This window comes from Saccopteryx bilineata, chromosome 2 (assembly GCF_036850765.1).
Source record: "Saccopteryx bilineata isolate mSacBil1 chromosome 2, mSacBil1_pri_phased_curated, whole genome shotgun sequence".
Taxonomy (NCBI): domain Eukaryota; kingdom Metazoa; phylum Chordata; class Mammalia; order Chiroptera; family Emballonuridae; genus Saccopteryx; species Saccopteryx bilineata.
Window position 1 is genome coordinate 173,559,095 of NC_089491.1, and position 16,524 is coordinate 173,575,618.

General features: G+C 47.8%; 1 protein-coding gene across 7 annotated transcripts in view; it reads left to right on the top strand.

The window, feature by feature from the left end:
- Positions 1–484: 484 nt before the first annotated feature.
- IQSEC3 (IQ motif and Sec7 domain ArfGEF 3) overlaps positions 485–16,524 on the top strand; it is a 128,932-nt gene continuing 112,892 nt past the window's right edge. For 6 of the 7 annotated variants that reach the window (XR_010729181.1, XR_010729180.1, XM_066258633.1 and 3 more), the window contains exon 1: positions 485–1,100. Coding sequence is in view for 5 of the 7 variants with exons in the window: in XM_066258633.1 (XP_066114730.1) it covers positions 553–1,100 (548 nt within the window). In the remaining 2 variants the exon portion in view is untranslated. Of the gene's footprint in view, positions 1,101–13,096; positions 13,222–16,524 lie in introns of those variants that run through there. The other variant, XM_066258637.1, reaches the window with a different exon arrangement.

The following is a 16,524-nucleotide window of genomic DNA, read 5'->3' on the forward strand; positions in this document are numbered from 1 at the left end:
CTCTGAGAAGGCTGGACACAGGGAAAAGGATTCGTGACCTCTTCAGAGTACCCGTGAATTTCTTTTTAAATACATCTCTCTCTCCTTTTGCCACCTTCCCTTTTTCTGCTTCCTCGTTCTTCCAGCCTCTCCCTCTTCTTTCCCTCTTTCCTTAGCTGCTACCCACCCCACTGCACTTTCCCAGTACCTCTACTTATTGCCTCTTTCTTTTTCCCTTTCTCTCCAGATGTATCTTTTCCTTCTGGCTCTTTCGTTTATCCCGTTCACCTACCCACTCTCTCACTCGCCTCCTTCCTACCTTGTCAGCCCTGCAGGAAGCCAAGACTTCTCACGAAGCCGGAGGTGGGAGGTGGTTGGGTGGTGGCGTCGTGGTCCCGCCCCTCGGTGCGTAGGTGAATGTGTGGCGGTGACGCGGTGCCGGCGGCGAGGAGGGAGGCTGGGCACACGAGAGAGGGGAGCGAGCGGATCGCCGGGGCTGCTCCGCTCCTGCGCGCCCTCGCGCTCCCTGCCGCCCGCCGAGGCGCAGGCAGAGTGCAGGCGGCGGCGGGCGGCATGGAGAGCCTGCTGGAGAATCCAGTGCGTGCCGTGCTCTATCTCAAGGAGCTCACGGCCATAGTGCAGAACCAGCAGAGCCTCATCCACACTCAGCGCCAGCGTATTGACGAGCTGGAGCGGCGGCTGGACGAGCTAAGCGCCGAGAACCGCAGCCTGTGGGAGCACCAGCAGCTGCTGCAAGCCCAGCCTCCGCCCGGGCTCGTCCCCCAGTCGCCAGCCCCTCTGCCAGCTATCCCAGCTACCGCCGCCACCGCCGTGGCCCAGGAACAGAGCCAGAACCACGGACAGCTCCTGCCCTCCTCGCCACAAATCGCGTCGGAACAGACACCGCTTCAGCACCACGGACAGTTCCTGACGCAGCCCCCGCCGGGCCCTAGCAGTAGGGCTCACGCACCCCAGTCGCCCCACCAGCACCCAGTGGCGCCAGGAGCCGTCGGCAACAAGGAGAAGGAGCGTTCCTCGAGTTGTTGCGCTGCCGCTGGAACCCTCCTTCAGCATAAATCCCCCGCTGCCCTCGGCAAGGGCGTCCTGAGCAGGAGACCAGAGTGAGTGGGGAAGAGGGGATGCAGAATGTTGTGGTAGGAGAGGATGAAGCAAATGGGTTTGAGGAGGAGACAAGGGGGGAGTCAGGTGCACCTAAGAGTATGAAGGACTAGGGTAACATGAAGTGAAGGGGTGAGAAGGTACTTAGGGGTAGAAGTGTGTCAAGGAGATTTGGGGGAAAGGAGAGAATGATATCAGTGTTTCAGAGGCTTTTGGAGGTAGTTGAAGCAAAAGGAAATATCTAGAGTCTAGATATAATATAGTCTAGATATAATATCTAGATTATAGACCATCACTGGGGGCAAAGGAGAAAAGAAATTAGTTTTAAGTGATTGGGGATGTTGAAAGCTAGCAGTTTTTAATGGGGACAAGATTGAGAGGAAATTGGGGTGAAGATTAAACAGAAGAGAACAGTTGGAGAATGCATTTAAGTTAGGAGATCTTGGAAGAGAGCTTGGGTAGTAAAATATTTGAATGGAGAATAAGATATGAAAAAGACAAAGGCTTGGCAAACAGGCATGTAAAAGCTTTAAAAATACTAGGGTCCAGGAAGAGTAGAATTGGAGTCTGAGGGAATTCAGGAGGCAGAGGATAAGGCTGAAAAGCAGGAATGATGTGAAAAGTCAAGGGGGCAGGCTAGAGATAGAAAATGAAAGACTGAAGAAAGCATTTTCCAGAGGAATAAGCTGGCTCTTTAATTGATGCAGTGGGAGTCAAAGCCAGGAGTGGCTCATTTGGGGAAGCTTACTCTGTGCTGACCTGAGTGGGTACCTTTCCTATGAATCTCCACAGAACCAAAAGGGTGCAAGGTAATAAGCCACCAAGTCAATGGAGGACTGAATTATAGTGTGAGGACTTGGTCTGGTTATAGCTTTCCCTCTGACTCAAGGAGGATTTCTGCGCAGGGTGGTTGACAATCGTGGAAAGGAAAAATGATGAGAGAGTTGGCAAATGAAGTTGATATTTGAATGTAATCCTTGTTTAGATCTCTCTGTTATGGTTAGTGCTCGCAACCTTGTTTCCCTTTGGTTTTTTGGTGATAACTGAAATCTCATGTTGAGTCCTGAGAGGTTAATCTCATTAACCACTGCCCCTCCCCTACCATGAGGGACTTTAGGATCTTGATCTCTTTCTTTACACCCAACATCCATGAAGTAGGGATATAGGAAGAAGAGATGAAAGGGGACTGGAATATTCTTACCTCTGTATTGGGAAAGCTGTGATCATGTCAGCTTTCTTTCTCTGATTAGACAGGTCATGGGAGAACTGCATGAAAGAACAGCTCGGGGGAAATCAGCACCTGGTCAGCACCTGCTGCTGACAATGGTGATGCTAAAGGAGGTGGTTGGAAGGAGAGCCAAGAATCTCATCTTCATTTAGTCTTGGTGCGCTGTAAGTCTGGGATACTTGTGAAAATTTGATATATTTCTTAAAAACTCATTTTCTCCTTACATCTACTATACAGTAAGAGAAGTTGGGTCAAGACATGTTAGCTCTCAGGTTAGTTTTACCAAAATCATGGGATATAAGGGGGAAAGATCTAGGATGATCTGACTTGGCAGACCTAAAGTATTTGATTCAAGCCCCCAAAAGATGCAGTTTTCTTCCTCAGCTTCGTTAGTGGTTTCCCTTCTTTCATTTTCATGGTCTTCTTTCCTTATCTAGCATAAAAAGCATAAAGTCAGTTTCCTCTCATGCCCATAGCTTATTAAAAAGCCCAAGATACTACTATGTGGCTTTTTCTCCAAATAGGGGGAAAACTATCCCATTCCCTTTCCATGGGGGGCAGCCACACCTTCCTAGTAATGATGGTTCCTCACCTGATTCTTCTCCTCATGTCCTTTATTGTCTCCTTCTCTTCCACTGCATCCTAGTTACTGGCATCCCTTCAGGGAACAGTGTGTGCAAGAAGGGTTGAGAAAAGATTGTCTTGGATAATAACTTTGCTGTGGCTCCAAAAGTGGCTTAGAAAGCCCAAGCTCTCCTGCCCAGGTGCTCTTACTGAGAATTTGGGGATTTGGGAATCACCTGGATCCCATCCAAACTCACATGCCAAAACCAGAGAAGAGACATAATTTTTCCTTCTCCCTTGTCCTGCTTCTGCTTCCCAAGAAAGCAGAATAAAAATAAGAAACAATTAGGATGGTGGAGGAGAGTGGAAATTGTTGGAAATATCCCACTTAGGAAGTTGTTCCAGGCACTAAAAGGTTAATAGCTAACTCCTTCATTTCTCCAGAGCCTCCAGCTTTCTTCTGCACCCCAAATCTGAACACCCAAAGACCTAGAGATCTTGGGTATGGACATGCATGCATGCCTCACCTCCTCCCTACAGCTTTCTCTCCCCTTAAATATGAAATCATGGGCATGTTGACTTGCTGAATGCCTTTGGATCATCCATTTCTTCTCTGTTCTGCCTAACTTCAACCCAGTTTTCCCCCCACAGAACCACAGGAAGGAATTGTCTTTGCTGACTACATGTTTGGCCTCAAACTGCTCTCTACCCCTGATCCCCATTTCGTATGTCTGTTCTTTTCTTCCCATACCTCTCAATGATGCAGGGCTAGATGCTGCCAGCAAGTAGGGAAAGATCCTCATGAATAGGGTGAAATGAGGCAAAGAGCAGAGCCAGCAGTTCTTTCCCTGGTGTTTCTCCTGGGGAACTCCCTGCTGAATCAGTTCTCTACTGTGGGTGCTGGAGTGGAAGAGATGGCAGAGGGGGTGGCTGGATTATAATTTTGCTGAAATATTTTCTCATTTTTTCTTCTCTAGCCTCATTATAGTGAGAACGTGGCCCTGGTGAGGTTGCTGAGGGGTGGGTGAAGGTTACCAGGAGCCAGGCATTGTGTTAGATGTATTTTCTTACCACATAGTTTGTCTCTTATCCCCAGAACTCCTCTTCATGCCCAAATTCAGGAGAGGCAGGAGCCCTACGAAACCTGGGACTTGGAAGTAATGGATTGTTTCATTGTTATCAGATCTACATTAATATGCAGCTTGGCCTCTCTCCCTCTTTCTGTTGAGGGAGATAGAAAGGTGGTAACCTTGGAGGTCAGGCCAAGGAAGCAACCACATGGGGATGAGTGAGTGCAGAGATATCATGGTAAAAGAGACTCAATGGGTTAAAATTCTCTTTCCGCATGCTTCCTCGCTCTTGCTAAGCTCCAGCCCCCACTGCTTTTGCCTCTTAATGAAAGCAGCAATCATAGCTTCCTCCTCTTTATTTTTTCAATCAAGGCTCACTGCTTCTACGGAATTGATTATTCCCTTCCTGATCTGGCCTAATCTGGCGAAGTCTCCTCCTTGCCAAAGAAGCACATGGCCCTACCTGAAGCTATTGGCTTCAGTGTGACCACAGATTCTCTGTTTGAGCACAAGTTTGTCCAGCTATCCAGTGATGCATTTAGAGCCCCTGCATCCCAGGATTTGCCCATGTCCCCAGGCCTATGGGCAGAAGATTATTGGAAGCTGGATAAACTCCTTCCATTATAATTCAAATTTAGCTCCTTCCCAAAACTCTCCACCTCCAGTGGCAATGAAGTCTGAATGGCTCAGTAGCTGCTGTCCTCTTTTCTCTTCCTTTCTCTCTTGTCTTCCTTTTGTACACTTCTTCCTCCTCACTGCTCCCATCTTTTCAGCATAAAATAACTCTTGGGTCATCTTTTGAGTTCTGGGGTCTCATACTGACTGGAGGCTAGAGAATGAGCAGAAGCTCATTGGATATGCTCTTGACCTTATTCCCTAAGGTGCTGGTTGGAGTAGGTATCTCTGCTTGAAGGTGCAACTCATGATTGACTCATCCTGGGAACTATTAAAAGAGTATGAGGAGTATGAATCTATCTACATCTGTCCTTTCATCATCTACCCTTCTACCTCTGGACAATGTATCCCCAAGATATTCTAGTCAGTCAGTGAACTCTATGGTGCCAAGTATCCAATCCACTCAAACCCCTTCAGTCTGCACTGTGGAAAGAGGAAATAAGGAAATGGTCTTGATTCAATATACAGGAGACATATATCTGTAAACATCTAAATGAGTGTAAGCAGACTGCAGCAACGTAGGGCTACCCTCTATCAGAACATAATGGTGAAAGGGGTGAGCATGAAATCACATTCCAACCCCAGAAAGGTTTTCTTGGTTGGAGACAAGGGGTTATGTCAGGAACAGGAAAAGTCAAGTATAGCTAGACAGAGGACAGAGCTCAAAAGATTCAATGCACAGAGACACCTATATTGCATCTGTATATCATCCTATCCTCTGCGGTACAGCCTATCACTGCCCTGATGCTCTCCCACTAGGCAAAACCCTATTAACAGGAGGGTAAGATGAACCCTAGTACTCAAGGTCTTTGTCTATCTCACACCTAGTAGGCCTGGTTACTAAGGAAACAACATTATGGCAAAGCTGCCTCTCTTCCTTCTCTTCCTATATCCACAGCAAGGAGAGGACTTCTAGCTGGGAAGCTGGAAAATGGGGCCAAAATGAAGGTTCACTGTGAGGAGGGAGTGTGTGTCTTCTTTGATCACCAGAAAGCTAAGACAGAGTAGATGCTTGTAAAGATTTGCTGTCCCCCTCCTACCCAAGGGCCCAGACTGCAGCTCTTTCCTCCCTTTGAAAGGGAATACAATTTAAGAGAAACAATTTGTCCCTGGCTTCTGGGAAGTGCCAATGGCCTTCCTCCGCCCCACTAGCCCCCTTTGCCTTGCTCCACCTCTGCTCTTTCCTTCCTTACTTCTGAGCCCCTCCCAGACTCACAGTCAATAGTGTAGGGCCTCGCAAAGGCATCCTGAAACATTTTCCCATTGGCCTAAAACCAAGCAAGAGGAATGGAAGTTGGTCCTGCTGATTCAGCAAATATTTGTGCAGCCTGAGTTTCAGAGGTCACTCATGAAAAGAGGCACATAGGGTCAGGTCTGGATGGAGAGCCAACAAAAGCGAAGGTGATATGAAAAAGGAAAGGGATAGCTGGGACAAATAGCTTCACCTGTGGTCTGGAACGAGACCCATATCCTGAATTTAAATCCCATGTAAAGAGTTTTAGACTGATTGACTCTGTTGGGGAGCCTAAACATTTTTTCATTGGGGCCAAAACATACTCTCAGTGACCCTGAACACAGGGCAGCAGCAGCTTAGTAAGAGGTATCTTAGTTAAAGGTTCTGGGGACTCTCATTGCACCTGGCAGATCCCCAAATACGAGGCTACTTGGCAGGATTTCTGAGGCTTTGGCCACTGCAGCTCCTTCCTCTTCTGCAGGTTCACACACAGGCTGCAAAGGGTTTCTTGTTTCAATAGAGGAAGAGGGTAGTCATTTCCATTTCACAACATGAGGGAATTAACAAACAAAAAAGGATCAGGAGTAGAGTAAGGGCGACATTAGAATTTTCAGGCTGAAAGGGACTTAAAGAAACCACAGAATCACAGAAGTTTCAAGATCTAGGTGGCTAAGAACATGGGCTTTGGAGTTAGGCATAGCTAAGTATGAATTCTGTCTCCTACCACCAGCGTGAACCCTTATATCATTATTTACCTTCTCTCTTTTATTTATTTATTTTTTTGCAGAGGCAGAGATAGACAGGGACAGACAGGAATGGAGAGAGATGAGAAGCATCAATCATTAGTTTTTCGTTGCGCGTTGCGACTTCTTAGTTGTTCATTGATTGCTTTCTCATATGTGCCTTGACCACGGGCCTTCAGCAGACCGAGTAACCCCTTGCTGGAGCCAGCAATCTTGGGTCCAAGCTGGTGAGCTTTTTGCTCAAGCCAGATGAGCCCGCGCTCAAGCTGGCAACCTCCGGGTCTCGAACCTGAGTCCTTCCACATCCCAGTCCGACGCTCTAGCCACTGTGCCACCACCTGGTCAGGCTATTTACCCTCTTTGAGCCTGTGCTTTTTCATTTATAAAATGAGAAGTAATATGTACTTTGATGGGTTGATATCAAGTCTAAAAGTTAAATGGTATCATTTGCTTAGTACTGTTACGGGCACATAGTGAGTGTTCAATACACTGTAGTATTTCTACAGATGGAAAACCCAGTACCCAGGGCTCATCCATAGTCTGACCATAGCAAGAGACAGCAATCCAGGTTCAGGATTCTCTCCCTTAGCCAAGGCCAGCTATTTACATCTGCCCTTTCATCATCTGCCCTTCTGCCTCTGGGCACTGTGCACCCAAGCTATTCCAAATATATGCATGTGGAGCTTACCCTGAAATGAATGCAGCCAGGCAGGCCAAATCCATCATCCTTTACTGATCTCTGATGAAGGCTCACAACTTAAGAGCTGGGAAATGTTATTAAAACCCAACTTAAATCTCATCTGTTGCATTTTGAGATTATTTGTACTTTTCTTAAGGCCATCGAAAGGATTAGAGTTATTATCCAATACCCCATGGTGATAAGAATAATCTTCCCATTTTCTAAATGAGGAAACTACAGTCTCATCTCGTATATGGACTTATCAAGGACAAAAGGGGAGGGTGGGAGTCTGAACCAGAAGAATGCCTCCTACTTGAAATAAATGAAAGCTAAATGCACTTCAAATTCTTCCATCCTGGGGATGGAAGGATAGATTGGCTCTTTGCAGAATGCTGAGGTCAGAAAGCTGGAAAAAAATGCAGGGAGGAATCAAGAGAAAGAGAGGCCTGGTGTGTTGTTGTGGGTTTTGGTGGTGGTCGGGAGAAGTGGAGATCAGCGGAGGACTTTGCTTCATCTGGTCAAGCTTAGAGCATAAGAGAGTTTCTTCTCATAAGGACTTTCTTAGATGAAATACCTTCTAGGAAAAATAAAACAACTGGAAAAGAAAAGATGGTGGGCTTCTAAAACTCTCTCCCAGAGTGGTGGCTCCAAGGCCACCATAAGCAAAGACTGCAGTGTGTGCATGTTGGGGCACTGCAAGGGGGAGCTCTTTTGCTGTTGCTCTTTGTTTGGAATATCCCATCTGGGAAGGTTATGTAACACTGCAAGACTGGTGTATGCACTGAGTGGTACCTCTTGTGTTCAGCAGGTGAGCAAGCTCCAGTGGACAGAGGACATGCAGGCTTGTCCAAGTTTCTGCCCACTTTTTGTGCTGGTATCAGACCATTTCCTCTAGGTCACAGCTGCAAGGGCTGAAAGGCTTTAAGAAATGGAATAGGGTCAGGGTCCCCTATTCCCTCTTGGAGTCAGGTGAATCTCAAAGTTGGAGAGGCCATATGAAAAGCCATTTGGTCTAAACTTCATATTTGCCAAATGAAAAACTATGGCCCGAGACGAAACTGACTGGTGCTTCCAAACTAGTTAGCAGCAGAACTATTCAACAGTGCTCTTAATATACAGTGATGTACCAAATGATCTGGGCAGAAGTGCTCCAAGGGTGTGTAGGGCCAAACTTAAAGCTAGTTACAGGGGTTTATGGGACCCAGGGAGATCTCTCTGCTTTCTAGAGTATCTTGCCTATGATAGATATTCCACAATTAGGGATTCCTTTGGGTATTCAAGGTTATACCCTTGTTAAAATGTAAATTATCCCAGGACAGGAGAAAAACAACGCATTTAGTTATATCAGCCTTTTACACTTCAGCATGACAGTTTATTTGAGCCATAACTGACAGCATGTCTGATAAGGAAGGAGGTTGCCATGGTGACATTGGTTGACTAAGGGCCAGGACAAGAGGCTCAGAAGGCAACTGTCCAGAACCTAAATGATATTTATCTCTGCTGTATTTTATTTTTATTTTTTTGTATTTCTCTGAAGCTGGAAACGGGGAGAGACAGACAGACTCCCGCATGCGCCCGACCGGGATCCACCCGGCACGCCCACCAGAGGTGATGCTCTGCCCACCAGGGGGCGATGCTCTGCCCCTCGGGGTGTCACTCTAGCGCCTGGGGCAGAGGCCAAGGAGCCGTCCCCAGCGCCCGGGCCATCTTTGGTCCAATGGAGCCTTGGCTGCGGGAGGGGAAGAGAGAGACAGAGAGGAAGGAGGGGGGTGGAGAAGCAAATGGGCGCTTCTCCTATGTGCCCTGGCCGGGAATCGAACCCGGGTCCCCACACGCCAGGCCGACGCTCTACCGCTGAGCCAACCGGCCAGGGCCTATCTCTGCTGTATTTTGCAGGGGACTGGAACTGGCTTGTTTGGACCAAGCAAGCAAAGAGGAGGGACATACAGCACTCCCTAATTGGCTTGTCTTGGAAAAGTAATTTTCTGGTTTGTAGAAGGGATACTGTTCCAAAGAACTTTATGTGTAAGTCATAAGGCAGGAATTTAAGGAGCATCTTGGTGCTTGGTTAATTCTTTTGGTTCATTCTAGATCTTAAATCTTTTTTTTTTTTTTTTTTTTTTTTGCATTTTTCTGAAGCTAGAAACAGGAAGAGACAGTCAGACAGACTCCCACATGCGCCCGACCGGGATCCACCCGGCACGCCCACCAGGGGCGACGCTCTGTCCACCAGGGGGCGATGCTCTGCCCATCCTGGGCATCGCCATGTTGCGACCCTCCTGGGTGTCGCCATGTTGCGACCAGAGCCACTCTAGCGCCTGGGGCAGAGGCCACAGAGCCATCCCCAGCGCCCGGGCCATCTTTGCTCCAATGGAGCCCTGGCTGCGGGAGGGGAAGAGAGAGACAGAGAGGAAGGCGCAGCGGAGGGGTGGAGAAGCAAATGGGCGCTTCTCCTATGTGCCCTGGCCGGGAATCGAACCCGGGTCCTCCACACGCTAGGCCGACGCTCTACCGCTGAGCCAACCGGCCAGGGCTAGATCTTAAATCTTTGTATGGAAAAATTTCATACAACTCTATTGGGGTTTGCTATGGGGTAGGATGACCCAGGAAGGGCTAGCAGGCAGTAGAAGTTGGTGTTGCGTGGTCCTGCAGAGAATGTGGGATGAGAGGCTAAGTCAACATCTAGGAGGTATTTGATAAACCCTGCTTGAATGAATAAACTCTTAGTGTGTAGGGCCCAGGCAAGCTCATAGACAGCTGAGTGGGAGGAGAGCTGGGTATGTTGTCAGGACTGAAGGAGATCTCAGCTGGAGGGAGGCCCCACTGAGCACAGACATTGCGCATAGGCCCAACAGTAGTTTCTGCAGCTGAGTGTGCATGAAAAGCTGGATCTGAGGTTCAGCTCTTAAGACTGGTTGGGGAGTGAGGAGTCATGGGTGCTCCTCCCAGTTAATAGATTCTACCCTAATTCTATTCATAAGCATGGTGAGTCCTCTTCTCCCTCTGTGTGTCCGCCTCTGATCAGTCCAGTCCTCAGCCTGGGAAACTGCGTTATTAAGCATGAAAAAGCACTTTTAAGTGTTTCACCTTGGTGACACACATACAAATATACACATACATGACCTTGTCAGCAGGTTGAACTAGAAATGAGTAACAGGTTTATGAGGATGGAAGGGAAAGGAAGCCTAAATTGTGGCCATGTCTCCAGGTAGAAAGAGCTGGATTCCCGGGTCACCATCTGGCCTGAAGATGCAACAGAAACCAACAGTCAGACTCTAGGCCTTTTCTTCCTATTTCTCCATCAGGCAGTATCAGCTCTGTTCAGGGAAATGTTAGTACACTGACAAGAGGTGAGTGGGCATGTGTATGGTATGAATGCGTATGGGGGACCAAGTGGGTCTAGCTGCACATGGGTGAGTGTTACTGACTAGGGCTAGGGGAGACGGATGTTACCCATGCCACAGAGAAGATATGTGGGCCTCACAGCCAAGCTCTACATAGGTCTTCTTCCTGTCTCCCCATGACAACCTGGCCTGTCACCCTGTCAGGACTTGGGGTTCCTTCTTCTTTCTCTGCATGACTTGTTTCATCTCTCTTGGCTGGCCAGTGCCTCCTGAATCTTCCTTTCCCTTTGTAAAATGAGGCGAGTCTACAGTATCTGGCTCTAGGCTTTCTATCCCTTACTCTGTCTCAGGGAAGAAGGAGACCAGGTCTCTGGAGGCTGTGAGCTCCTGGGAAGAAGGCTGCCTAGTGGGTGGGTCTTGAGCTATTAGGTTTGGAAGCTCAGGTACTGGGCAGCAGGAAGATGCACAATATGCAGGGAAAGCTACAGTGTGGTGTTTCCCTGCACCTGACTTGGCCTCGCTGTGGCCACTGCCTTGTGCCACACGATCTCACAGGGCTCTGGATACTTAGGTCAAACCAGCTATTGCTCTGCCGCCAATGAGGAATGTACCACACATCCCAGGCATAAAAGCAATGTAATTCCATGATTTTTCTTTTAAATGATTTGAAGGAGAGAGAAGGGGGGGGGGGAGAAACATTGCCTTGCTGTTTCACTGGTTGATTCTTGTATGTGCCCTGGCCAGGTATTGAACCCTCAATCTTGACATACGTATTGGGACAAAACTCTTACCAACTGAGCTACCTGGCCAGGGTTAATAACATAATTTCTTTTTTTTTTTTACAGAGACAGAGAGAGGGATAGATAGGGACAGACAGGAACGGAGAGAGATGAGAAGCATCAATCATCAATTTTTCATTGCAACACCTTAGTTGTTCATTTGATTGCTTTCTCATATGTGCCTTGACCGTGGGGCTACAGCAGACCGAGTAGACTTGGGTCCAAGCTGGTGAGCTTTTTATTTATTTATTTATTTATTTATTTATTTTTTTTGCTCAAACCAGATGAGCCCGTGCTCAAGCTGGCGACCTCAGGGGTCTCGAACCTAGGTCCTCTGCATCCCAGTCCGACGCTCTATCCACTGCGCCACCGCCTGGTCAGGCAATAACATAATTTCTTGATAAATGATTCGAATTGACCATAATTTTCATTCAGTAGATCAACTCAACACATAAATATTTAAAAACAGCAACAGCAAAAACTCTACAAAGCAGTTGGGAATCTCTTGCTTGTGTCTCATTTCAGTAATTCCTGTGCCCAGCCTGGTCTTTACAAACAGATGCCCAGAATGCTTCCAAACTGGCTCATTTGCATCTCTGACGTTTTTTTGGAGCTACTTAACTCATAAGAGCCCATTAGGGAAGGCCAAGGGGAATTCCAAAGGTAAGGGGGATACTTTTGTTCTAAGCAGCTGGTCTTCACAAAGAAGCAGGACTCCTGACCCCTGTGCCTACCTTCACAGACCCCACTGCAAGCTTGAAGCAAACCTCGCCCCTTCTTTAGGCCAATGGGAACTATTACTTTTTGCCCGTCTCCCCACTCAGATCACCTAGTCTGTGGCAAAGCAGAGCTATTAAGAGGTTGTTGCAGCACAAAGGACCTAGTTTAGATGTGAAAAGTGACTTCCAGATGATGAGTCTAGGAAGATAGCTCAGGATGCGGACCGAGGGAGACTGAATTCACTTTCCCTTTCAAGAAAAAAAGAAAAAGAGAGACATCTGTGGGCCCGATGGAGAGCGGCACTGCAGGTACTGGAAGGATGTGGTTAATTCTGCAGAGGCTTCCAGCTCTAAATACCCCAGGAACTTCCATTGGACATTGCTGCAAATCCGGGAGCAGCTGCAAGGCAGGGCTCAGGATCCAGCCTTCTCCCACTTGGGGTCCCTTCTCCTGCTCTCGGCCCCCAAGCTTGCTCCGAAAGCCTGGGGGAATTCCTTCCTCCTCCCGCCGCGCATCCGGGGCTTCAAGGGGGTAAGGGAACGCGGAGTCAGGCTTGCAGCTGTGTGGGCGAGCTGGGGAGCGGCTGGCACGCCACACGGAACCTCCCGGCCCTCGGCTGTGATGCGCTGAGCGACCTCCAGGGCGGGGGAGCCGCGCGCTCGCACCCGCGCCCGGGGAGTAAGTACTGGGTCCTGAGCTAACGACGCCAGGAGCTCCGGTGTTCCCGGCCCCCAGCGCCCCGCCCCTCTCCCGAGCCTGGCTGTTTCCCTCGATCTCCTCCCACCCCAGTGCCTTAGCCGACTCAGCCTGGCGCGCACGCGGCCCGCCGGCCCACGGCGTCTGGGGGCACACCCCCCGCGCGCGCCGCGCCGCCCCGCCTCCCGCACTTGCTCTGGAATAAAGGGAGGGGAGTGGAGGGGGCTGCCGAGCTGCATCACCGCGCGGCCCTGCTGCTCCTGCCGCCGCCGCCGGTGCTCCAGACCACCACCCGCTCACATTCTGCCCAGGCTGCTCCCCGACGGGTCGGGCTCTTGGGGCTGATGTGCACTCGTTTTCCCGGCCTCCGTAGGGCCCAGCCTCGGCTGCTGTGAGTGGATTCCCTTTGAAGAAGCAGGGGGGAGGTGGGGACGGCTAAGAGGGTCAGGGATCAGGATGGTGTCACCGAGGTCCAATTTCTATTCAGCATCCTCGTCCCCAAAGCCTTCCTTGTTCCCGGGACATCTTGGCAAGAAAAACCTAGCTCTATCTTAGCCTCTCTATTATTTATATTTGAATTTCATGGATCACATAATCTTAGAATTCTGGGCTAACCCATGATGAAGCATGATAGTTCAGAGCGTGGAACCAGGTTTGAATCCTGACTGAATTATCTATTTACTGTGTGATTTTGAGCGGTGACAGTCTTAGTATTCTTATCTGTAAAATGGGTATACAATTAGTAACCTGGTAGGATTACTGTGAAAATTACAAGGTAGTGCCAGTAAATCACCAGATAAGCCAAGTGCCTAGCACACAGCCAAGACTCAAAGTAGTTGCTGTTATTTTGGGATCCTCCTGGCAAGAATTGGACCAGAAAGTGCTTTTGAAATAATGCACACTTCCTTGAATTTCTGTACCTTCCAGAGGGCTCAGAACAGGGCTTCTCTTTCCTCTTTGGCAACCCCTCAAATATTTAAAGACAGTCATACCTCCTCCCCTGGCGTACCTGTTTACTATCTCCCACCCCCAGACTTCTTTTCTTTCAGGGCAACACACCTAATCCTATCACTTCTTGCTGTCCCTGGCTTTGTGGGTTGCTGGGCCTGTCCTCATCACTGTTCTCCTAGAACAGGAGCCAGGGAGAACTCTTTGGTCCAGAAGTGATGGTGAGACCACCCCTTAACCCCCTGTCTCAACCATAGAAGTTCTAATCCAGCCTGGCTCTAGATAGCATCTGTAAACTCACTGGCTTTCTCAGCCCCAGGCCACAGAAGGGACAGGTCAGCTAAAGGCCTGGGCTCTTCCTACTTGAAGGACTCTGTCCTCTGACTTCAGGCCACCTAGAGTTATACAGGTAGCTTGCGTTTTAACACCAAAAATGCAGGACTGTTCACTTGGACCTACTGGTTTTTATTTTGTCAATCTGGTTGTGCTCCTTTTAAAATTTAATTCACTCTCTTCAAGTAGGTAATAACATAGAACAAAATTTAAAAGATGCAAGAGTTTACGATGAAAAGTGTCTCCCCCCTCGTTTCCAACCCACTCACCCCTACTGCCACCTCCCCAGCAACCAGAGTTAGCAATTTCTCATCTATTCTTTGAGGGAATTTTTTGTACATTCACGTGTGTGTGGGCATACTCATGATTTTCCTTTTGCACAAACGGTGGTATTCTATATACCAGTAGTCCCCAACCTTTTTTGGGCCACAGACCAGTTTAATGTCAGAAAATATTTTCACGGACCGGCCTTTAGGGTGGGATGGATAAATGCACAAAATAAAATTATGCGACCGGCATAAAAACTGTGGTATTTTTAAATATAATTGTTGAACTTATGAGGCAAGCGTCAAGAGTGAGTCTTAGACGGATGTAACAGAGGGAATCTGGTCGTTTTTTAAAAATATAACATCATTCAGACTTAAATATAAATAAAACGGAAATAATGTAAGTTATTTATTTCTCTGCGGACCAGTACCAAATGGCCCACAGACTGGTACCGGTCCACAGCCCAGGGGTTGGGGACCACTGCTATACCCTATTCTGCAACTTGCTTTTTCTAATAATCTGTCTTGGTGGTCCTTCCATCTTCGGTGTAAAAAGAACTGCCTCATTCTTTTTCATAGCTGCAAAGTTTTTCATTAATGGTACAGCTATGAACTAGGTTCTTTTTGTCTGCTGAGAGTTTGGAAGGCAAACTCTGGGTAGCCTCCTTCTGTCTGATCATCTGAGGTTCCAGGGCTGGGAGTGGCAGACATTATTGGGGGGCTCCTTTTGAATTTGGCCCTGTTGCTGCTGACTTGCTACTTTAGTCCCCTACAGACAGTGGTAAATTGTGGTAGAAATAAGATTCATCGAATGTGCTTCCCAGCCAGAAATCTTTTCAGCACTCTTCTAGTTTGGCTCACTTTTGTTCCCTGGGTTTGGGGGAGCTGCCAGGATGTTATAATCTGGTACATAATGAACTGAAGGTGAGTCCTGAAACCCGACCTCTTTCAGGAAGTCTTCCTGAACTGATCTGAGAAATAAATAAATGAATTGAGAAATAAATTCTCATAGCCTCTTTCCCCACTTGCTGCCCCAGGCTGAGCATACTCTAGTCCTTTCTAAGAAAAAAATTAAGTCTTTATTCCTGTGAGTTAAAAGTGCTTGTTTTCTTCTCTATGTAACTTTATATTCATGGCATCTGCATCTTTTCTTTCACTTAACAAATATTTACTGTTTGTCTATTGTGTACGAGTTATTGTTCCAGGCACTGGGTATAGCAGAGAACCAAAACCCCCAACTCCCTTCATGAAGCTTACAGACAAAAAATAAACAAGATTAATAATTAACATGTATAATACATCTGATAGGATAAGAGCTCTGGAGAAAAGTAGAGAAGGGGGCCTGGGAATAAAGGGATTTGCGATTTCAAACACGGTGCTGTGGGAAGGCCTCCCTGAATATAATACCTGAGCAGAGACCTGGAGAAGGGAATTCCCTGCAAGGGAGAGGAGCATTCCTGGCAGAGGCGACCGCCAGCACCCAGGCCTAGTGCAAGAGCTTGCCTGGTTGGTCCAGAAAGAGGGCCGAGGACGTGCAGGGTGCCGGGAGAGTCGAGGCTAAGTCAGAGGCTCCCATAGGATGTAGAGAGGGCAGGGGTGCAGCAAATCTTGTAAGAGATTCTCAGCTGGGATTTCCCAATCCACCAGGCAGTGTTTGGAAATGTGTGGGGACATTTTAGTTGTCACAGTAGTTGACAGGGTTAAGGAGCAGGTTCTAGGCACATTCATGATAGCATCTTTGCCATAGGACATCTTTGCTGTAAGCATTTCTGCTGTTTTCTTTTGCTGCATAACTAATTGGCTGGAAGGCTATTTTGCTTTTAAAAAAAGAAAAAGATAAAATAACTGGTTGACAGTTTTTGCTTTTGTTTTTTTGGGGTGTTGGTCTGGTTGGTTTCATTTCTCCACTGAGGAAGTGGTGGACAAAATAGTTACATAGTGCTGTTTTAAATTAGTTTGCATTTCTTTCACATGATGATTTTTACCCCAAGAGTTAGCTGTTTGTTTGTTTTTTGTTTTAATTTTAAAACACACGACACTGGGAGGAGAAAGAGAGGCACCCAGGGGGCTTCTTTCAGGGCACAAAGTTGAATCTTCATTTCCCACAGAAGGAAGACGAGTGCTTAGGTCTGGGAACACACAATATA